General features: G+C 38.7%; 2 protein-coding genes across 4 annotated transcripts in view; one reads left to right on the forward strand and one right to left on the reverse strand.

The window, feature by feature from the left end:
• Positions 1-2819: 2819 nt before the first annotated feature.
• Positions 2820-4886, forward strand: LOC145987325 (sepiapterin reductase-like). 2 transcript variants are annotated; one of them, XM_083121846.1, is made up of 2 exons: positions 2820-2932; positions 3787-4886. In XM_083121846.1, exon 2 carries the CDS (start codon positions 4056-4058, stop codon positions 4866-4868), a length of 813 nt encoding a protein of 270 aa, XP_082977972.1. In that variant the 5' UTR covers positions 2820-2932; positions 3787-4055; the 3' UTR covers positions 4869-4886. The 2 variants fall into 2 exon arrangements, with proteins under 2 accessions (XP_082977972.1, XP_082977973.1); XM_083121847.1 differs by having other exon boundaries at positions 2834-2932; positions 3791-4886.
• Positions 4887-5123: 237 nt separating this feature from the next.
• LOC145987324 (putative fatty acyl-CoA reductase CG5065) overlaps positions 5124-23816 on the reverse strand; it is a 95328-nt gene continuing 76635 nt past the window's right edge. For both annotated transcript variants that reach the window (XM_083121845.1, XM_083121844.1), the window contains exons 5-9: positions 22371-22480; positions 19801-19993; positions 18473-18712; positions 14684-14941; positions 5124-5423 (exon numbers count right to left, since the gene is read on the reverse strand). In XM_083121845.1, coding sequence (XP_082977971.1) covers positions 5237-5423; positions 14684-14941; positions 18473-18712; positions 19801-19993; positions 22371-22480 — 988 coding nt within the window. In that variant the 3' untranslated portion in view covers positions 5124-5236. The remainder of the gene's footprint in view (positions 5424-14683; positions 14942-18472; positions 18713-19800; positions 19994-22370; positions 22481-23816) is intronic.

Raw genomic sequence — 23816 nt, forward strand, 5'->3', positions numbered from 1 at the left:
ATGCCATTGGAGAAATAATATACGGAATGAACTCGCAACAAACGTGTCATTTTACCACCACAAAAGATGCGTCTATTTTAAGAGCGTGTATTGCCTGAGACAAATATTTGAGACTTTTGGGAGACAACGTCATTGTTCACGGAAATAGCTGCCTTGATCTACTAATGAACACTGTGCAATGTGTTTCATTAGTAGAAACTACGACCTCAACTTTCGAAGTGGTATGTACTAATGAAACTCCATTTTTGGAAGAGTAAGTTGTAGATGATTTGTTTTATTTAAGTCGTCTTTCTGCTAATTTTGATAATGACGACGATAAGGTTCAATGGTGATTGGATGAAAGTGACGAAGGGGCAAAAACAAACACACGCAGACACTCAAAATACAAAATCCCATAAATTATTACTTCGACTGTGGTTCCAGGCGGCAGGGACTCGTTGCCCTGCAAGAATAAAGTTTGCATGGTATGCTGTACAGGACAGAGGTTGACATTCTAGTGTGTTCGAAATGGTCATGCCATACAACCCAAGTCATCTATGAAAAATAGATGGATTATTCCTGGTACGATGATCAACTTCGATGAATTACTTGTGTCCTAAATCATTTTGTTACCTCAACAAATATGTTCATGTAACCATACATGTATTGCTTCTCCCGCAAGAGTAACATGACTTAGTTCAGAAAACGAATATCAACTTAGCTAATAATCTCTTCAATTCTGAACAGATTTTTCAATTTTACCCGTTTATTTCTTATGGGTGATATTTTGTCAAAATGGCCTTTCATTAGCCTAGGAATACTTCACGGATAATGAACAAAGAATTGGTTTTCCGTGTGTGTTTTAAATCATTCCTAATAAGACATTAATTTTAATCCAAACATTCAGTGGCGGCGATTAGGGGAAGCAGGAGTTGGATGCAGACCCCCCCCCACGGCACATTTTGTCACTTTTTGCCATTCTTTGCCCCCGGAATATGACCTCTTTATGCTAAGCCTTTTCTACCAAAATAAAGTATATTGCCCTGCCCCTCAAATGTTGGCACCCAATCGCCCCTACTGCAAACATTCAGATAGATTTGTCAGTTGTACAAAACCTTGTAAGCTAAGAAAAGTGACTCCCAAGGAGTAAGAAAACTCTTTCAGTCAAAAACTCATACGATTAAAATACTATGCTCAGGAACATGCATTTAAATTACGAGAAACATCACGATTGTCTACCTTCGCACTTTCTATCACTGTCGCCGAATACATAAAATCAAGTATGTGCCTCGTATTTCTTTTCTGTCCTCGAAGGGCAAAATGCCATGTAACACAAGCCTAATTCACATTTATTTCATTATATTAACATGTATGAAAGAATGTGACTGCGAATGTGTGGCTGCGCATGGATAAACACTTCGTTGAAATAATTGTGTCCATCAAGAGACAACGCGAAAGGAAATGGAACAAGTTGCGAGAATAGATTAGAAAAGAATAAAGATGAAAACAAGAAAAGGAAAGGGAGAAGAAGCAAATCGGGAGTGTAAGAGAGGGGATACATATATGTCTTACGTCCACATATATGTGGTCTTAAATTTATACTGCCCACCCCAATCTATCAATATAGAACTTCTGCCCACCCGGTCGAAAATTTCTGGCGCTGCCCCTGGCCAAAAACATAATAAATATCATCGAACAACCACCGTATTCAGCAGATCTAGCCCCGTGTGACTTCTTTATGTTTCCAAAACTAAAATTGCCGCTCCGGGGTACCCGTTTTGACTCGATTGAAGGCATAAAGCAAAATTCGTGGAAGGAGCTGAAGGCCATACCGGAAAGCGCCTATAAAAATTGTTTCGAAGACTGGAAAAAACGCTGGCATACGTGTGTTGCATCAAATGGGGCCTACTTTGAAGGCGACAAAATAAATAGTGATGAATAAATGAAAATTGTGCGTTTTATTTAACAATTCCCGGTACTTTTTTGACAGAATATACTTGTTGATTTATTTACTCTTTCTTGACTTTCATGACTTCCTTGACTGGCAAACACCCTAAATAACTTTGTTCTCTATATCCCCGCTTTACAATCCACATAACGAATAAGAATGGGAAACATCTTGTTCCATCAGTATCAACCCCAAAGCAAGAAATTACCCTCATGCATTGAACAATGACATCATCAATATGTGGCCTCAAAACTTTGTTCAGTAATTGCTTCCGTTTTCCCTTTTGTCCTCTAGCAGGTCAAACTTTTATTTATTTATTTATTTTTTGGGGGGTAATGACTGAATCAAAATATATTTCACTATTGAGTTTGGGAGCGAAGTCCATGGACTTGTAACTTCCATGATTTCTTTTTGTTCAACTGAAACACATATTGTCCTAATTAATATTATGTGACGCTCAAAATGTAGGACATTTATGATATTTTTGAAATTCCTCCCGGACTTCGGACATAAGGCTAAAATGTAGGTCATGTCCGGGGAAAACCGGACGTCTGGTAACCCAAGTCAACAGCGATTCGTATGACAAAAAATCGCCAGTGCACGCTAACACGTTCCAAACCGTTTTTTTTTTTTCATTTTTCCGGGCAACAATTCCGTCACCTTGAAAATGAAGCATGATTTTTAATCGCCGTGATTTAAAAGTTATCAGTGCACGTATTCCCATACCCAACGCTCACGTTCTATTCCGGCGATAAAAATTTGCTCAGCCAGAGTAATTTTTAATCGGCAGTGCGCGTTAGTCATAATTAGAATTTTCATACGATTCGCAACATTCTATTACTAGGTCGACATTGTTGTTAAATACATTGTTGCCCTTGTAGCACATGGATGAAAAATTCGTAGCTATGGAAAACCATAGTTGCCCCACCGGGGCTTAGCGTTGAAACTTTTTTTTTTTGCTGCCCTTCCATCCAACAAATACAACATAGTTGATTCTTCACAGCAGTAAGTAGACATTCATTTTCTCTTGTATAGTTAGACAAACTCATGTTTTAAGTTTTATTCTCAAAAATTCACAAAATGGATTTGGTGTTTCAAGTCCACTTTATGTACAGTAAGGCTAATTGGGACTGGACTTACAGTTTAAAGTGGGATCTGAACCACTATGTGCATCCAATGGGTATCGAACCCGGGGCCCCTTGATTACAAGGCGATGACGCTACCACTGCGCCATCGGGAGGCATGGATCTTTACTTAGATCATAGCATACATCGCCGTAAATCAAGTTCGGTGATACCTGTTGTTGTTGTTGCTTTCTTCATAAGATACAATTACCATTTTAAACCTTCGTTTTATAAGTTATTGAAATACAAAAATGATTATTGGGAGTCCTTTAAAGGGATTTGCACTTACCACTTTAGGTTTTCCAAACTTTACTGCTTTCATTAGAATACTTTTTATATTCTCAAAATTTCGGGGGGGGGCCTAAATTAAAACTACTGTAGTTGTATTTATCTTATTTTGCATTGCTTTTCTGTCACTTGTGGCAAACAGCAACGATGAAGATGAATGATGAGTGGATACTTTAATGAAGAGTCACACACACAAAGGAAGAACTATGCCCAGGTCAGGATTCGAACCTTGAACCTTCGGTATAGTGTTCGTGGATCTTCCGGCTACATTCATTTAGGTAGGGAGAACATGTGGTACATGAACTACTCGCTTAAAAGAACATAGACATTGCACAAATAAAATGTTTGCTTATTTATTCATAACTTCGAGAGCGCAGTTGCCATACAGTGTCTTATTATAGGAGAGAGTGTGAGGTTCGTAATTTTCGTTAAATTGCTTATTTTCAGATAGGAAGTTCAATGAATCGGAAGATGGTAGTCAAGAAAAGGATCTAGAAGTTACAAAGGCTACATGTTGAATGTTGATGGTAAAGTGTGATATCTGTGAAAAAGATATCTAAGCTCTTCTAACTGAACTGAATTCTTACTTATTCGAGGTAGTTTTGTAACAAAGCAAGGACTTAATCTTCAGGAATCCCTAGAAGTATTCGTGGAATCGTAACGAGAGTTGTAACAGCTGAATCTTGTAGAGCAAGGGCGAGCAAGGGAGTTGCAAGATGGCAGCCTGCGAGTGCTTCTCAACATGGCGGACGTATTGTCTGATCACAGGTGCATGCCGAAGCATCGGGAGGGCTTGCGCGATCGAGATCGCCAAAGTTCTAAAGCGAGGTTCCGTAGTCGTCTTGCTGGCCAAAAGTGAAGAAGAACTCAAGGAGACCAGAGTTAGTATGTCCCACATTCCGATCATCGTGAAGGTATACCCAGTCGACCTGCCAGAAGCCGACGGCGCTCAGTATGCTCACGTGATCCAAGACTCTCTCGACACGTTGCAAATGAAACCAAGCGAGTTCGACCACGCCATGATCGTCCACAATGCTGGAACGCTGGGCGACATCACAAAGAGAGCGGTCAGAATGGATGACTTGAAAAACTGGGAGGACTATTTTAGATTCAATGTCTTTTCGACGACGATCCTCACGTCGAAGTTCTTCGGCGTCTTCACAGAGGATCAGGTGAAGAGAAGAACCGTGGTGAACATGACCTCACTGTGTGCCATTCAACCGTTCAAGACCTTCAGCCAGTACTGCACAGGGAAGGCTTCCAGAGACATGTTCTTCAAGGTCCTGGCTCTTGAAGAACCTTCCATAAAGGTCCTCAACTTCTCCCCAGGCCCTGTGGAAACCGATCTGGTCGACAACCTCATCGAGGACAGCATCGAAGGAGACCTGAGAGAATCATTCATAGCAACCAGGAAGGAGAAAACCCATCTGACATCCGAAGAAGCCATCAAGAAGTTGATTAAGATCTTAGCGTATGACAAATTTACCTCAGGTGACCACATTGATTATTTCGATATAGTAGGGCAGTAAAATATATTTTTTAAAGAAACTTAAGTCTACAGTAATTTATTTCTCCGACACTCCTGCATATGCCGTGGAAGTTTCGAATGAACCCACTCTGTGGGTACGCCTTTACTTCGCTTGATGTTGGTGTCCAAAGGGATGCTGACGGCAGGAAGCTTTCTCCTTTCAGTAGTTTCCTCGTTGTCACTCAAACTTACTTGAATAAATACACATACACGCACACAAAATCACACCAAAATTTAAAATCTGAAGAGCAGCATATATCACAATAAAATGGTTTATTAACACTTGTTATATTTACATTGAACACTTACGAATAACATTAAAACAAACACTTTCACTGTAAGATGTAAAGAGTTGACATCCACCTACTGCTATAACCGTGCCTCTATCTTAGTGGCTATGCGACTAAGGGGGGCGTGGAACAGTTCCGTCACGAAATTCAGTTCTGAATGCAGCCAGTTGTAAATTGGAACGCTGCAGATCTTGAAGGCAAACAATAGAAGGACGTAGAACAAGATCTTCGCCAAAGCTCTGGCACCAATGTCCAGGTAGTACATGCTGTAAGGAAAGAATAACATGTGTAATTATAACTTACAAGTGTGTTTTGTTCACAGTACTCAGGCATTTTCTGTGAAGAAGTTTTGTATTATTACCGATAGATGTCGATAGTGTTAAACAATCCTCACGACCTTCTAGGTCGCCAGATATAAATCTCATTGGAAAGTACGCGTAGCATGCTGAAAAACATCGCACATTTCGATATGATTTCTTCCTTAATCAGACAGTGTTGAGTTTATTCGTCTACAAATATATCAAACGTAATATTTCCTTTGGTTTTGTTTTGGGGTAGCTGGAACAATAAAAGAAATCAAGGGTTCCCACAGGATTTTCTATCAGGATGAGCAGCAGTGCTCAAAAGTGTGGGGGGAGACGTGGGGATGCTATCTCTCCCAGTTAAGAAAATTATTTTAAGGCATCCCTCACCCACTGCATTATCTCCATGTCGATCCACAAAACTATCCCTCCAAATTTCACCAAACTGGGCAAAGCATCCCCCCCAGCTAGGAATTTCCACTTCGAGCACTGGGGGGCAGAATAAAATTTCATATCCCCCACTTCGGTCATAAAAACTCATATTTTACCTAATATTATTAATATTATTAATATTACAAATCATCAAAACAAAATGGACTTGAAAATATCTTGTCGTTGTTGTCAATTTCAGACTTTTCAGTCCATTATTTAAATAGAAACTGAGTTCGATATCCCTTCTATCCATACAGGGTATCTCATAAGTAATAGCGCAAATTGGCACAGGTGAAAGTACACGATAATAGAAGCAAAAAAGTCTCAGTAAACATGGGTCTGCAAACGAGCCGCTTTCGAGATAATCGCGAATGTGTGATCACAAGCCGCCACTGACTTCATTGTTTGTAAACGTCGCTCTAGTTGGTAAAATGCTAATAATGTGTGCGAATGTGTGGTTACAAGCCGTCATTGATTGCATTTTGTAAACACCGAGTGCTTTACTCCTTGCGCGGTCCGAGGTTTGCTCTTTGTTTACAAAACAGAACATTTTCGAGAGGTGGCGTTGTAATCAAACAGGGATACAATCAGTATACAGTCTAATCGTACTGTGGGAGTCACGTCAGTTGTGCTGGACTGCTTAGTGAAAATGGAACCTTGCAGCAGCAAAGAGTACATTTTGCAAACAATGAAGTCAGTGGCGGCTTCTAATCACACATTCACGATTATCTCGAAAACGGCTCGTTTGCAGACCCATGTTTACTGAGATTTTTTTTGCTTCTTTTATCATGTACTTTCACCTGTGTCAGTTTGCGCTATTACTTTTGGGACACCCTGTATACTTGTCACTTTGTTGATGAACAGTTCTTTACATTTTTATACGTTTTCACGATGTACACTCAAAGAGGACCACTAAATTTATTTTGTCTTTCATGTCAAACCTCATCCATGTTTTCACGCCATTATTTCACCATTCGCATTTCATGAAGATTTTCTGATCCCAATAATGATGTGTAAATAATATAGAACACTGAAAAGTATCACACTGGAAATGTAACAAATTATTATGAAATAGATAACACGCAGTCAGCAATTAAGTTATGTGAATTCTTTAAATGTATAATGACGAAATAATTTGCTTTCTTAAGCGCAGGGACTTTACTACTGAAATAAAATATAAGAGGCAGTTATTGGGTGGGCTCGACATCCACAGTTGGTGCCCCTGCATGAGTGTTAGGTTTTGACACATTAATAGATTGACAACGCTGGTCCTACGTTTTGCCCATTACTTATCACAGGCACGTATCTAGAAATTTGTTTCGGGGGGTAGGGGGGTCCGAACCAAGTGTCTCAAAATAATAGTAGTAGTAGTAGTAGTAGTAGTAGTAGGGCAATTCCATGAAACTTGAAACCAAAATGTTAAATTTTCAAATGTGTCTAAGTTAGTCGTATCACATGCCAAAATGTAGGTTAATATCTATATATTTTTGTGCCACATGATATTTTGCATGAGAAAAATCAACATAATCAACAAAATCAACTATTTGGGATTTGTAACTGAACTGAAACATAAACAAGGTCTAGATGAACATATTGAAATTAATTGTACATAAACAGATTTATTATTTCTAAAATCCTAAACATGTTTTTGCAACTATGCGCTAACGGTTACGTCCGTAACACTTTTTACATAAAAGTTTTCATTACACCTCGAATTTAAGAACTAATAATGAGTACCTCTAGGTGCTCTTTTGGTTCATTATATCCCAAAATTGCCTATTGCTGTGCGAGATTTGGCACAAATAATGTTACGGACATAACAAATTATTAATTATCTTCAGCATATTATACATGCTATTTGTAAGACACAGACAGTTAGTCAATAATATGGCAAATTTCCATAGCAATGATTTGTAAATTAAAAAATGTAATAATATCCCCTTCATCACCAAGTAAAGTGTACAAATCACCTCAGTCACTAGGGAAAGCATTTCCCAAAGTTAAAAGCTCATTACCAAAGAGTCCTAGCAAACAGAAAAATTAGTTCAACCACATGGAGTTCCAAGAAAGCAGAAGTCAGCACATGGAAATGCTCTAAGTGATGAAATAAAGAGTATTGTCATAAACTTTTATGAACGTGATGATATATCCCACCAGGCACCAGCTAGGAAAGACACTGTTGTTACTAGAACTGGTCTGCACAAGGAAAAACCATCGTTAAAATAAATCCGAAGACCGAAAGGCAATCACGTGCCCGAATGTCTCAAGTTCTACGCAAAGGAGAATCAAAAAAGTCAGATGCAAGAGTGAGAAAGCAGTGAATGTTAACCACATGCTCCATCAAGTAAAAAATCAAAAACTGTTTGAAGATATAAAATCAAAATTCCCTCAGCTTAAAGTAGTCGAATTTTTTTCAGATGATGCAAGTCAGCACTTAAAACAGCGCTACACATTAGGCAACATTACCTTCAGCAAGGAGGACTGTGATCATGTTTTAAATTGGCATTTTTTTCTGTACATCGCATGGAAAGGGAGCAGTTGATGATGTGGGTGGAATGTTAAAGCATCATGGGTGGCAGAAAGTGAAGGCTAGGCAACATGTTAATGATTATTTATCTTTCATTCAATGTGCTCAGTCAATAACCAGCATTCCTAACACACATCGAGTTCATTGTGTCTATACTGTTGGTCAGAATGTGGTGGAAATAGGTTTGTTGTCCGAAGATAGTGGCACAATGTTTCATTTCACATTACCTGAAGATCAAGCTCCAATAAAAGAACAAAACAAATTTAGTGGAGAGGATCAATCAACCTAATGACAGAATCACATCTGTTTGGACAGTGATTGTTGTTCAGTTTGAATCTAAACGTGATGTGAGCATTTGCATAAGCTTATTGGACAAGTTGTCAGTGAACAACATGAAAAGAGTGTGATTGTGAAGTTCCTTAAGAGGGTAGGAAAGCAGTTTGTTTGGTCTGAAAAAGATGATGTTAGTGAAATTGATATTTCACAGGTAGGATATGTATTAAAAGAGCCAGATACCAACCTTCGAGAAAAAATAACTTTCAAAGACATTAAACCAGATTTTTTTTGACAGTTTTGTCATATGTTTCATTTGCACTTTAATTATTTCCAAAGTGTTGGTATGAAAACATTTTACTCACTCATGTTTGTTTATTTTTCCTATTTTTGTGATGTAAACAGAAATGTTACGTCCGAAACATTTTAATGGCACTGTAATAAGAAATGTACAACAATTGAGTACTTTTACTATTAACTTCATAAGAGTTCAATCTTTAATCATTGTTTGTATGTGAGAAGTTTCTTATTCAATTCTTAATCTCACAGAAATATTACAATTACAACATGAAGGTGTACTTTCTATTAATTTCTGAGTTACGTCCGTAACAGTATGTTTTTTTATCTGTGTGCAAAGAATAATTACAACTTGAATTTCATAAATATGACAGTGTAAACTGAACTGTGTGTCAATATTAAATATTTGTGAGAAAATCAAAGCTTCTATTTGATTAGTTTAGAAAATACACCACCTCAAACTTTCAAATTGTTACGTCCGTAACTATGGAATTGACTAGTAGTAATAAAATACGGTTTAAACTAAAATAATTATAGTTATATTAAATTAATTAAAATAGTATTGATTAAAATATTCAAAATAATTAACATTATATTTTATAACATGAATAGGTAAAAGGTCAATGTAAGAATAGTGATATAACAGCACGTATTCATTATCTAGCTTACATGTAGTTAAGGTTGGCAAAATTTCTAAAAGAAGAAAAAACTGTCCTGGCAAGGAAATTAATGTCAAATAAATAAAGAACTGAATATTTATTGAATATATAAAAAAAATGGATGTTAGATCCAGTTGATGAAAAGTAAAGTTCCTGGTCATATTTTTTGAATGGTTCGTTATAAGTAGTAATAAATCTTGCATAAATCTTTGGCACAGTCATTCAAAGTCCTATGATCACAATATAATCCTTGTCTTCCAATAAGTTTGGCGGATATAAGTAACCCTTGATTAAACAACTAGTATATTTTCATTATTTAATTTTAGTTATCTTATTATTTTCATTATTTAATTTTAGTACTTAGTAAGTTTTTCGGGGGGGGGGGGGGATTGCCTAGAGTGGTGACTCTAGACAATTTTCCTTGCAAATCTTGATAAATTATAAAAGTGTTCGGCGCTTGTCTGAAATGTTCGCAAAAAATTTCCCGACAAAACAGCTTGGAATAGCGTTGTAAGATGCGTTCCAATTAGGATAAGCGCTTTAGTCGTTGCCAAAACAGGCCTTTCTTTGCTAAGTTTTCTCAAAAGTTCGGAGGTGGCTGCTAACGAGGTTAAGACGCTCTCATGGTAGCACGCGTGTTGCGAGAGGTTACGCAACGGAGCACGCGTTCCACAAAAGGCAGAATGTCAGTGGAATCGCTGCCAGAAGGAACACGGTTGCGGCTGCCATGTGCAAACAAGAATCGCTCGCTTCTATTCTGCTAATAGACTGCGTCACCACGTTGCACAAGTATCGACTGTGCTAACGTGTAAACTTCGAAGCGTGAAAGATAATCCTTTGTCAATGAACTCTCCAAAAGGCGCGCACAAAGAAAATTTTCCAAGTTGTGTACTTTGTAGGTGGGATGTGTTGGCTTCGTGTTTACTTGTCTTGATATTTTAAAGGATAGAGCAGGGTGCGAAATTGTTGAAGAAGACTCGTTGACACACGCATATCTTACACACACACACACACACACACATATTAATAATGTTATAAAAATAAATATTTTAAAATACATTATTATTAAATACATATAAATGAATTAATTTATTACTTATATATATATATATATATATATATATATATATATATGAATGGCTTATTGCAGAAAGGACGTCAGTCACACGAGGCTATAGCCAAGAAAATGCACAGTGAAAAGTGTACTTTAATGCAGAAAGGTACCTGAGTTACTGACTCGGGTCCTTTCTGCAATAAACTTAGCCGTATTTATACGTTGTACGAACTGTGTACGCTCATCTGTAATGCAGCTCGGGGTGGTAAAAATACTGTCAAACTTATTGAGACCAGTAACATTATTGGTTTCGCAACGTGGTGGCCTCATGTCTGCAAAAAAAAAAATGTGGCATCTGTGAAAACTACCATGTGTTCCTACAAGAATAGGCAAGTATTTTCAGATTTCCAAGTATCATTACTTTGAATACTGTGTTGAACATAAGGGTACTATCAAGGTTTCCGAATTCGTCAAAGCTTTGACGTCTTACACCTTCTATCTGTCCAAGAATTGTAATTCCTACGCCACGTACGTTCCCAGTTGCACGTATGCCGATCAAGCTTCCTAAATTGAAGGACATACGAATTGCCTTGTCGTATATACCAGACGACGTCAAAGGATTCTATGAAGATATTCTTCAGTGGCCCACTACACGCGCCAATGAAACAGACTCAGATGTAGAATAACACATGCATGTATGAGCTCGTACATTATTGTACTTCAAACACCGACAATAAAGTCCAGAAAGTGCAGTACACTGTCATTTATTGATGAATCTATAATTTTCTGTGGCATATATAACATAACGTAACCTAACCTAGCTTATGTGGCAACGACAAACGGGCGTTTGTAGGACATTTCTCGTCTTATTTCTCAAAGTTTCCACTTTTATTACAGAAAGGTACCGGAGTCACAACCTTTTTATCTCCACTGTATAGCAGCATACTGCCCGGGGGGGGGGGGGGCGCATTGAGGGTTGCAAAATTAACTATTCTTTATGCTGAATATTTGAACCAACAGCGGTACATTTCTTTCTTACACTATCAATATTATACGATTTTTCTTGTTTTTCTCAGAATTGTGCAAAAGTGACTCAGGTCCCTTTCTGCAATAAGCCAATCATATATAATATTTATAAATTAGCAAATTAATTCCTTTACACTAAGATCAAAGCATCTACATGTCTATAAATTACAAAATAGTTCATATAGTTTTATTACGTATAAGTTTTGGTTAGGTTTTTGCTCTCTATTAATATAAACCAATTAGATTTCATATTTATATTTTTCTTGCAATCTTTTTCACTTTTATTGAACTTATATTCTTATTGGTGTAGAGCTTTTAATGAATGATCTCTTGAAAGAAAGAGAAACGAGAAAGCGTGCAACACTGACAAACACACTACTTTCTGTGTGTTTTCGATATTATCCTTAGTAAAGTACGTGGACGTTCGCAAGATTTTCTTCCATGGGGGCAAAGGAGACATATATTTCCCCATAATAGTGATGCCCCTCAAAAAACACTATTTCAGTCTGATATTATCATGTTCCTTCAAAGAATTTATAATAATTAACATAAATTACTGTGGTTGAAATTAAATTATGTGTGAAATATATAATTTTCAGGTGAACATTTATTTTCCAGGGGGGGGCGCGGCCCCCCTTGCCCTCCCCCTTCCGGACGTCCACGGGAAAGTATATTTTAAGTCGATACTAACTGCTCAGCCTTTGTTGTTATAACAAAAACTCTCCACAGAGAAATTTTTGGTGAGGGAGATTTTTTAGGACAAGATAGATAGATTGATTGATTGATTTAGTTTATTTTACTTCGCGTTTTGTGCCTCTTCGCTAATTTGTGAAAATGGGGGATGAGTGATGAAATTATGAAATTGGTGAATGGACATTCACAAACAACCAAGCCGGAGCGGGTTTAGGACATGATTATTGGTCGGCCTCCCCTCAGGATATCGCACCCTGGATAGAGGAAAGAAGACATTAAATAGAAACGATAGAGAAGGTGAGAAAGAAATGAGAATAAAAAGAATAAACGGAAAAGTACGGAAGGAAGAGAAGAGAGACAAAGAAGTCAACGAAACAGAAACAGAGAGAAAGAAAGCAAGAGGGAGGGAGAGAGAAAGAGAGAGAGAGAGAGAGAGAGAGAGAAGGAAAGAAAATACAGAGTACGGGAAGGAAGTGCAGGAAAAGAAATGATCAAGAAGAGAAGAAGTAAACACGTGGAGAGCAAACAAGAGGAAAAGCTAGAAAGTGGAAATACGAGATGAATATAAATAAAAGGAAGAAGAGAAGAATAGTAGGTTTTTTTGCTTATTTAAGAGGTAAGAGCTACCCCTGTGATTTACCAAGAACTGACACAGTTTTATGAACAGCGCTCGGGAATTGTAGATAATAAAAAAAAATCACCAATTCGATTTGATAGTGCAGTTAATATTCTTGCATGATTAGTCTTTTTTTTTCAGAACCTTTGAGAAGTACGTTCCACTTAACAACAACAAAAAATATTTCTTTATATTGAAATTTTGGTGGAATGTTGATAATTTTGCAGTATTTTAGCAGATTTGTATCGCATCTTAATAATTTTTAAGGTTTCGTAATCCCTTCCTTGCTCTTTCATGGTCGTCTTGTGCATTGTAGTCGTATTTACTTTTTCCAAAAGTTTTACAACTCAAAATCCATATTTTATTACGTGTACATTTATATCAGCTTCGACAGTACATTATATCTCCTGCCTTTGAAAATCTATTCTTAAAGATGAGGATGAATGGCAGTGTCGTGCACAGGATTTCAAAAGGGAGGGGTTATGTATACTTTCTCTTGGTAGTCAGCCCACATTTCGTCATATTTTCCTACCTTTGACGTTCTTTTTTTTTTAGGAATACTGGGCGAAATAGGGGGGTTATAACCCCCATCAACCCCCCCCCCTTGTGCACGCCACTGATGAATGATGATTAGATTAGCTGATACAGGAACGGCCGGGGGAGGGGGAAAGTACTATTCTGGTCCATGTTTTTTTTTTTAAACACAATATTTCTTCAAGTGTTAACAAGGATAGTATCTTCGTTATATGATATGCTTGTTTATTCACATGATGAATTCATGGATTGGTTGATTCTTCGCTTTTTCATTTTACTTCGCTTTTATGCAATAATTGGCTAATCGCGAAGATGAGGAAGAATGATATTAAGATGAGATTGATGAAGGGACACTCACAGAAAACATCCAGCCTGGATTTGAACCCGGTAACTCCGATGGTGAACCGAGCCGGCTTCAGTATCTTGCGTCTGTCAAATTATAAGAAGGTGCAGGGGGTAGAATGCTTAATTCATTGACCGAATTAGGTTGTTTCACGTCGCACTTCTGCCACTTTTGGCTAATCGCGACGATGAATGATATGATGACATTCATGAAGGGACACTCACAAAGAAAACTCATGCCCAAGCCGAGATTCGAACCTGGAGAAGGGGTACAAAAAGTACAATTCGGATCAAAGGTTTTAGGGAACTACTGTACTCCCATAAATTTTATGGGACTGTACCGATGTATCCCGCCGGCCTTTCCGATTGCGTACTGGTAACGTGGTTGCCTTGTAATCACGAGGTCTTGGGTTCGATCTGCGGAAGAGGAACGTGGTGGTTCGAATCCCACTGTAAACTGTAGTGCCCGTCCCGATTAGCCTTTCTGTGTATAAAGTGGACTTTAAAGCAAACACAAATCCTATCCTACGTCATGTCTAAGTTGTAGAAATTTGAAGTTGGAGGGAATTTCCTATTCCCGACCACAATAAAAGAATAATATTGTTTTGTCATCTTTAATTCTTTCGATACATCTAACATTCTCTTGAGGATAGTACATTTGACGTACGGTGCGAGATCTGATACATGAACACAATTGTTCCTATGTACAGGGTGTTTCAAAAGACATGACGGAACCAGAAAGTGCGACTAAATGACAAGGTGGGTACTTACATCTTCGCATGTAATCTGGAGTGGGCCAGTTTCCTGTCGGGCTCCCCCATGACGAACCTCTTGATCCCGTGGACGCCGTTCATCCAGTAGTCGTCCTCGTCCACCCCCTTCATGGAGAAGTTGAAGGCCTCCCTGTCGCGGGGCAGAACCTCCCCCTGCAGCCGACGGTAGTTGTCGTTCTGGAAGTCCCAATTACCCTCCCCGTAGTAATGGATCTTCTCGCACGTCTCGTACATCAACTTCTGGATCTTCATCACCCTGGAAGAAGGACGGAGGAAAGCGAATTAGCGACGTTTCTGCGCAGTGACGTGCGGTGACGTCGACACTTGGGGTAGCAGTCAGTGGCGTGCTCAAGGGGGGGGGGGTTGGTGTGAGTCACACCCCTCCTCCCTTTAGGGCCAGTATTCCTTCAAAAAAGAAGAATGTCAATAACAGGAAAAGATTGCAAAATTATGAATGAGTACTAGAAAAAAGTACACGTAACCCCCACCCACATTCGAAAATAAAAAAATATTTGATTTGACTCTGAGCCAGAGATCCTGGGTTCGAATCTCGGATTGGCCATTTGTGTTCTTTGTGTGTTTTCCTTCATCTATTTTGTTGTACCAAAGGTGGCGGAAAAGCGAAGTAAAATAAACCAATTTGAGCAATCAATCAATGATTTGATTTCATTTTTGTTACTTAGCGTCGCCTTTTTGTCACATTTGGTAAATTGTGAAGATGATACGATGAAACTGATGAAGGGACGAGCACAGGGAACGCCCATGCCCGGGTCGGGGTTCGAACCCGGAACGCCTGGTGTCGTAGAGCGCTGTGATAACCACTCCCCCGCGCTTGGTTAATTTGGTGACAGGAAACAAAACACAACACACTTTTTTGTAGTTTCTTCAATGATATTCATTTGACTTTTTGAGTTCTGAGATACATTTTTTATTCCAAATTATTTCATTATTCACTGCAACACAGGACAAGAATACGCACTCATCACGGATTCGAATCCTGGCCTGGATTGTTCATATAAGGTCCCTTCACCAATTTCATCATATCATCACTCAATCCTCATTTTCGCGATAACCAAATGTGGCAGAAAAGCGAAGTAAAATAAACCTTACCAACAACAATATGAACCCGCGTTCTCTTGCCCAAATAAATACATCCGTATTTATGACTGTTACAGGCCAATATATTAGTATATTTAAATAAAACACTACTAAAACGAGAGTCAGAGAGAGTCTGAGCACATATTTGTAATTTAATCATTATATATTCCATATTTGAAAAAGAAAAAAAGAAAGAAAGCATAACATTATTGTCTGCACATAACACGTTCCCATTTTATAAATAATAAAACTACATCCCATATTATACATACACACATATTGTACAACGTGTAAAAGGTTGTGTAAATACAGAGAACATAAGTACTGCAGAAAATTTTACCCTGTGTTCTTTAGAGGATTTACAAAAAAATTATGAGAAACCAATCCCCTATCTGTCCTATAGGAGATAGACTGGGGGACCTGAAAGCCTGGGCTTTCAACCATTGCAGCGGGGGGCGTGGGAGCAAGGGAAGTAGAGGTAGAAATCTTCCTTTTCCTTGGGCCGGCCGTTTCTACCTGTAAACTGGCCTGGCTGAAGAAGAGCGAGCTAGGGTATCCAGCCAGCTTTGCCCGCGGAGAACACCGATGGACGAGAAGTGCGTGGAAAAGAAGGTGTTGCATATGAGCTGTGGTGGCTTTAACAAGACAATAAATATTGTGATTTGAATATAATTCGAGATGTGAGATTGATTGATCTATCTCTGCTAGACTAGCTACTCCTCAGTGCACGTCACTGTTTCTGCGCAATTTTCCGTGTTTCTTTTGTTTCTCTATTTGGATCGACCGGTTCGACTCTCAGGGCGATCGCTTCATTTTGATTTCAAGGTTTGACATATAGGGTGACCAACGTTCGACCATGAATTTAAGTTACATTTCCTACTTTCGGCATTTAATTTACGAAAGATTTGGTCGGTACCAATTTTGCACATTTTCAGCGGTGCGGTTTCCTTCCGGTAGATGTTCATGGGATAGATAATATTAAACAAAATAATTAATTTACATTTTATACAACATAAAGGTCAGAATACAGAATAAAAATTTACAAATTTGAATGTTTTTTAGTCCTGACTTATATGTATTTTGTCATTTGTAATTATTCAATTATTTTTAATGGTCCTTGTGGTAATCTAATAATTTTAACAATTGCAATTAATGTAATAAATAATTAAGTTTGCTCGTATGTTGCTGTTACGATGGTTATAACAGACTCACTATATAATTTTAATGTCTGATAGAGGAATTGTCATCCTACGGCCAGATGGGTGAGCGGCAGTGCAAGGGAGGGTCTGGGGTTGCCCAGTTATACGGCCCGCGAGGAAGGTCCCGTGGGTTCCTTAACAATGATGCCAACTCTAGCATAATGGTTCTAAACCTAGCAATATTTGAACTTCGTTGGCACCTAGCACTCTGTGTTTGGCATAATGGAAAATCCAGCATTATCTCAAAAACGGGCGTACCTGGGAAAAAGAGAAATCGAATTCTAATTAAGATATTTTGAGGAAATATTGATTTTTAAGAAAATCCCAGCTCTTGTTTGTACCTATCCAGCGAACTTGTTTCAAACTAAAGGTAGTATGCCGACCAAGGGACAAGCTTTTTACAGGCCCTGATCCATCCTCTTGTTTTCATCTTTTCTTTATCCTCCCCGATTTAACAAGGGAGGAACATTGCGTAAAAGGAAATCGGTAGAAAGTTGGAGGTCACAAATAAAACAAACGGACGCCGTTACCAGTCATGGAATTTTCTTCAACTTTTTTCAAGCACTATGCTAAAGCCATTTTATTGAATGGTCGAAATTCCTAATGTTGCTTAACTACAATAAATAATCAATAACGCAGTTCACAACTCCAAAATAGCAAAATAAAGTTGAACTTAATCTACTACAGTCATCAGAAAATGATGATAATAAATTAATAATAATTGTATAATACATAGTAATAATAATACTAATAATAATAATAATAATAAACCCTAGCATATTTATCACATTTAGCGTAATTTATGAGTTGGAACAGCACCTTTTCCTATCAGGAGGTTGGTATTGGCAAAGCTGTTCTTAATCCACACGTGACAGGCAGGGAGGGCCTGCAGCTAACATTACAAATCCAATGGATAATCCAAGGTACAGGCGATACATGTCACTGTGTAATTGAACGCATTTTTGAAAACTTTCCTCGGTCTGTTTACCATAACTTCCTACACCCCAAAAATTCCACGAGTCGCCACTGAGTCTCATAATTCCGCCGCACAGGGAGATTAGGTATCTACCGTGACGTAGTAATCCAGTGGCGAACACCCAAAAGGAACGATACAAATTTATATTTCGCGATCTTGGTTGTTAATGAAATATACATAAGAAATAGAATGCCAATACGGGAGGGGAGAGTCGGTCACCCCTCGGCAGGACATTTGAAAGATGTCTGCGAAGTCATTTTCACGAATTTCCTCTCCTTTCGAAAAAGAACTCGAGGATATTCCATAATCTGAACAATTCCATCTGCTTAGAATTTCTTCCAGAGCATTCGCTTGAACCTTCGTGTGGTTTGCTCTCGCTGTTCAAGCTAATGATCAACCAAGCAAGAAGCCACATTGCATTGGTTTCTTTATCAACTTTTAGTGTTGAAAACAACGCAGCTTTTACACGAGAAGAATCTAGGAAGTTCTTTAATGAAGAGAGAGATACGCTTACCTTGTCTTTTGTCCCGTGATGAAGAGAAAGGCGTCCATAAACATGGCGGGGATGAAGTGGAGAATCATGTTGAGGGCCTCGTAGGTGGCCCTGTTCTTGGTGACCAACACCCCGGGGTACCACACCAGCAGGTGGAAGGGGTACTTCCTGGTGGCTCTGCTCACAACCTCCGACATCCTCTCGAATGTGAATTTCCTCATCGTCTTGGGACACGAGTTCACGACCATCAAGTCAGGAGATCTGCGGAAAGTTAACGGTCCTGGTTGATTAGTTGGTTTATAACACGTTGCTTTTCTACCCTTTTTGCTAATCGCGAAGATAAGGATGAATGATGGATGATATGATGAAATTGAACAAGAACACCTATGTCGGTCCCGGGACCTTTAATAATAATAATTGTTATAATCGGTGCTTTTTTTATGGGAAGAAAGTTTCCAGTACTCTTCGAGTCGTTTTGTAAGGTAGCTTTCAGACCGAAGCGACAAGCGGCATGTGAATATTGTCGTACCGCTTCGATACGAAAGGTTGTATTAATTTCTGAGAGTTCGTTTTCTATCACTAAAATTGAATAAACAATTTTGTTATTGAATCATTGCTTTTGTTATTGGTATAGATGCAGTTGTATAATAATTACAAAAATTGCCATTATTAATAAAAACAAAAATTAAATGTTTGCTGTGAAAATTTATCGACCTGTTCAAGCGGCTTAGGCGCCCACCCAGCGTCGTATAAAGTGGGTACCTGGAGGATACTCTGGGGGGTAAAGGCGGCCGGGGGCGTGATGCTGATCTCATCACCCCCGCCTTCGTGATGAAGAAAGTGTGGGGCCCTAACTCCACACCCCCTATACGACTTCATGGTGTGGTGCAAAGCACAAGGAACCACTTTACTTTTTTAAGTTTTTACTGTCACTTGTATGACTGTCGCACACATTTTTATCGTTCACTAAATCTAAAAAAAAACAACTTAATTTTGTATAATTTCTTCTTTGTTTAGCTATGTAGGTGCAGCAATATAGTAATTATAACAATTACAAAAATACCACCATTAACACAAGAAAAGCAACTACAGTATTAACAGTCACTTGCATGCGTGTCATGTCGGAACACACATCCCAAAGGAGGGAGGGGGGGGGCTAGGCCCACCGTGTGCATTTTGCCTCCTACGTAAGTTCTGGTTATGATTTTATGAACAAAAGTAACACAGAAACATTGGGAACACTGTAATTTATTTTGATTTTTTTTTTAATAAAAAATGTCCACAGTGGTGGGCCTGGCACCCCCCCCCCCTTCCCTCCGTCGGGTACGATAGTGTTAAACTGCACTTACTGCTTGTTCGTCCCAACGGCCCAGGCGGCCGCTATCATGCAGTTGATGGAGAGGTCCACAGGGATGTAGTCGTCGATGCCCGAATCCCCGTGGAGGACCCTGGTGAGGCCGTTGCCTATCATGATCATGGGGGCCGTGGGGCCGTTCAGGCTCTCCACCCAGCCGGGAAAGGGTTCCGACAGGGACGGCGTCACTGCAAAAACAGAGATTAAAGTTGCTATGATAGTGCCAGTGTTAGGAAAGTTACTTGGTTCAAAACTGAGTTACAGTTACTAATTTTAGGAAGTAACTCAGTTAGTTTACTTGCACTTGAAAAGTAACCAGGTCACTTGTACTAAGTTTACTAATTTGCTGCTGGAAATTATATTGCAAACAAGTTACAATCAAATATTACAATTACAACCCTAGCGGCAAATCATGGTAACTATGCGCTCATGCTGTTTCCTAGTAAAAAAAAAAAAAAAACGTGGAGAGTTTGTTGACGGGCGGCTAGCGACAACCTTAGCAACTTGGAAATGCATGCTACAGTAACAGTAGCACACCTGCTCTGCCTAACCTATCCATGTATGCATATTATAGCTTAAACAAACAAAATTAACCTTCCTAACCTATTTTCTTGAATAGAATAATTACATCGTACTGAGACACACTTTTACTAAGCGTGTGAACCTCGAAAGGTTCGGGGATCGAACCTGGAGTCCTTTAGATGAAAGTAATTATTCTTCAATCGGGGGTTAGCGGTAGCCCGTAAGCTCTCGCTTGGCTGCATCTGCTAACTGCAGGAGGTATCTCAATAAACTTAAATTTACAGAACCCTTTATAGAATGGCAACTCTCTAGATTTGGGTTACAATGACCTTAAGTCTGCAAAGGATGGCATTATAACAGTATATTACCTGTCTCTCTTTAGAAGCGTGGACCGAAGAGTTTCTAAAGTAACTGTCACTCGCTTGCTGAAGTTCGCCTCTTAAATTGTCACTCAGCTTCGCTGCACTCCACTTCCAAACAAGTTTCTAAAAATTCTCCATCCAGCCTGAATCTCCTTCCAAATCAAACTCACTCTCCTCTCTCCAAAACTCAAAACCCCCTTATTCTTACTCCCGAACCACTCTCCTGTTCTCTTCAAACCCCAAGACCAACTCCCCTCTCTCCCTCGACCCAGATCCAACTTGCATTCACCCTGATCAAAACTCCTCCCCTTTTTCTCTCTCATCAATTTTCCTTTGCAAATATTGGCGAATGCTTTTCGCTGAGCTGGCGCTGAAGTTAACACTTTCCTATGCTTCCTGCCAGGCTGCCTAGCTAAACGTAATGAAAATGAGGGATACGTAACGCTTATTGCTGCTGTTGTATGCCTACATGGATAGGTTAGGCAGGTCTGGTTTGGCGCTGTTATATAAAAAAGAAAAGTTGCTAAGGCTGTTGCTGGCCGCTCGTAGTGTATCGTTCTATCAGCATCGTAATATTACCACTGTCCATTGTGGAGTGTATCTGTGGAGAATTTCTTAAATGTTTCACGAAATTACGAATCGGGGTGTGTGTGTGTGTGTGTGGGAGGGGTTGTAAGTAAATATGAGTGTCATTTCCGTATCAGGGTTATGACATGTAAGTATATAATTACGCCTAAAATTACACTAAAATGTATACAGGAAAGGGATTCTCGTGGCATCTATATGCAGGCACATAGCCAGGGTGGGGACTCGGGGGTCTGAAGCCGCCCGAAATCCTTCAAATATCTATTATAAATAGTGTATAGTGGTAATTAACTTTACTTCATTGGCAGGATTAAACATCTTGAATACCTTCACCCCCACTGTTTCGCCTTTAGATGGCGGCTGCTGATAAGTAGGGCCCGGGACTTTATGTCCTATAAAACTGTAAAATATGTATGTAATTATGTCATATAAATTGGAAAATATGTCAGAAAAATGCAGAAATATTCCCAGTAAAGCCAAAAATATGCACAACAGTACTCTCGAATTTCTCCCATACCCGATAGAGTAGAGTAGGGGCTGTAATATACCAAATGTTATTTTTACTTTCGAATGATATTTGTGAAAAGCGAAAGGCAAAGAAATGAGAACGAAACTTCTTTACTTCCCGTGCAACAATGAGGGAGAACATTTTTCCTCGATAATGTTTGCATGGCTATCAATTGTCTGCGGGATAAAAAAAGTGGGGTATTATTGTTCTGTACTAAGAAAAGACGGTAACTTTTCTTCCTCCGTAATTTCCATATCCTGCCATCGACAATATGAACTATCCGTTGTGCTAAAGCTACGAAGGAAAAATTATGAAATAACCGATCATGTGCGAGAGAATTACGAAATTATACGGAAATATGTCTTATTAAAACAAAATTGAAGCAATATGTTGTAAAAATGCGAAATTGGTGAAATATGTCAAAATATGCTTTGTCAAGTTTGTCTATTTCAGCTGATTTTCATCAGATATGTAAAGATCTCACCCCAATATTAGATCCGAAGCCAAATGAAAAATATGTTATAACAAAGTCCCGGGCCTAATGATAAGTTTTTTGTATATAAGTATATATATAACGTTCCTACTCACCCACTGGAGGTCGAAATATGACTATGGGAAATTGGCCTCTGTACTCATTGACAACCTGCTCCGCTAAGCTCTTCGTGAAGGGATATGGTACAGGAATCTTCCCGATCAACCTGAAAGAAAGCACCATGCATGCTGGAATTATTATGAATATTATATTCCGCATTTAGGCAGTCTTATAACCGCTCTTAAACATACACTGTAGGCTGTTCAATCGAATGGATGTGACCACTCTATCTAAAGTGAAGATAAAACATTTATGAAAACTAGTCTGTGTTCCTCTAAGTTGAAGGATAGTAGCTTTGACAAATATGCTATTGTCAGTGGAGTTCGTAGGATTTTCGAAAAGGAAAGGGGCGGTATGTATACTTTTTTTTAGTAGTCAGTCCTCATTTTACCATCTTTTTCTGCCTTTGACGTTCTTTTTATTTTTTAGAGAGATACTGGGCAAAAGGGAGGGGTTATGACCCCCACTAATCTCCCTTGGGCATGCTACTGGCTAGTCTCTAGTGTATTGTATATCAGAGGGTGGAAGGAATTATTTTAAAACATCTATGTATACGTTATAGATCTCTGTCCTGAACTCTAACTAACTAACTAACTAACTCTCTAGCCTTTTTAAACCCGAAGGTTCATGGCTGCAGCAACACAGGCCTTCCTATCTTGAGCAAGATCTATATACTCTTTTCCATCCCTACCGATTTCCCTTAGGTCCATCTCAACGTTGTCCCTCCATCTTCGTCTTGGCCTTCCTACAGGTCTCTTACCATCAGGTTTCCCAACAAGAATCCTGTAAACTCCTCTTTCCTCTCCCATTCGTGCCACATGACCTGCCCACCTAAGTCTTCTTGATTTAATTATTCTAATAATATCTGGACATGAATACGAATTATGTAGTTCTAAATTCTGTAACCTTCTCCACTCACCTGTCCCCTCATCCCTTTTAGGTCCAAATATTTTCCTAAGGATCCTATTTTCAAATACTCTCAATTTATGTTCCTCTTTCAATGTAAGGGACCAAGTTTCACACCCATATAATACTACAGGCAAAATTACGGTTTTGTATATTTTAACTTTTAGTTTCTTAGATATTAAACGAGAAGACAAAAGTTTATGAAGAGAGAAGTAACATGCATTTCCTGAATTAAGCCTACTTTTTATTTCCTCTTTAATATAATTTTCATTTGTTAATATTACTCCTAAGTATTTGAATTTGGAAACTGTTTCAAACGAGTTGTTATCAATAATTAGATTTTGATTATTACCTAACACTTGGTTTCGGCCTGTAAGCATATATTTAGTTTTCTCTTTGTTAACTTCCAAACCTATCTCTTTAGCAGTTTTGATAAATATTTTAGCATTATTCTTAATTGTATTCACATCATCCCCCAGTAAGTCTACATCATCTGCATATGCTAACAACTGAGTCACACCATTTAATTTTAGTCC

This window comes from Lepisma saccharinum, chromosome 4 (assembly GCF_977018435.1).
Source record: "Lepisma saccharinum chromosome 4, izLepSacc3.1, whole genome shotgun sequence".
NCBI lineage: Eukaryota > Metazoa > Arthropoda > Insecta > Zygentoma > Lepismatidae > Lepisma > Lepisma saccharinum.

Excerpts from the sequence above, each read along its gene's own strand:
- LOC145987325 (XM_083121846.1), top strand. The coding sequence starts at position 4,056 with ATGGCAGCCTGCGAGTGCTTCTCAACATGGCGGACGTATTGTCTGATC.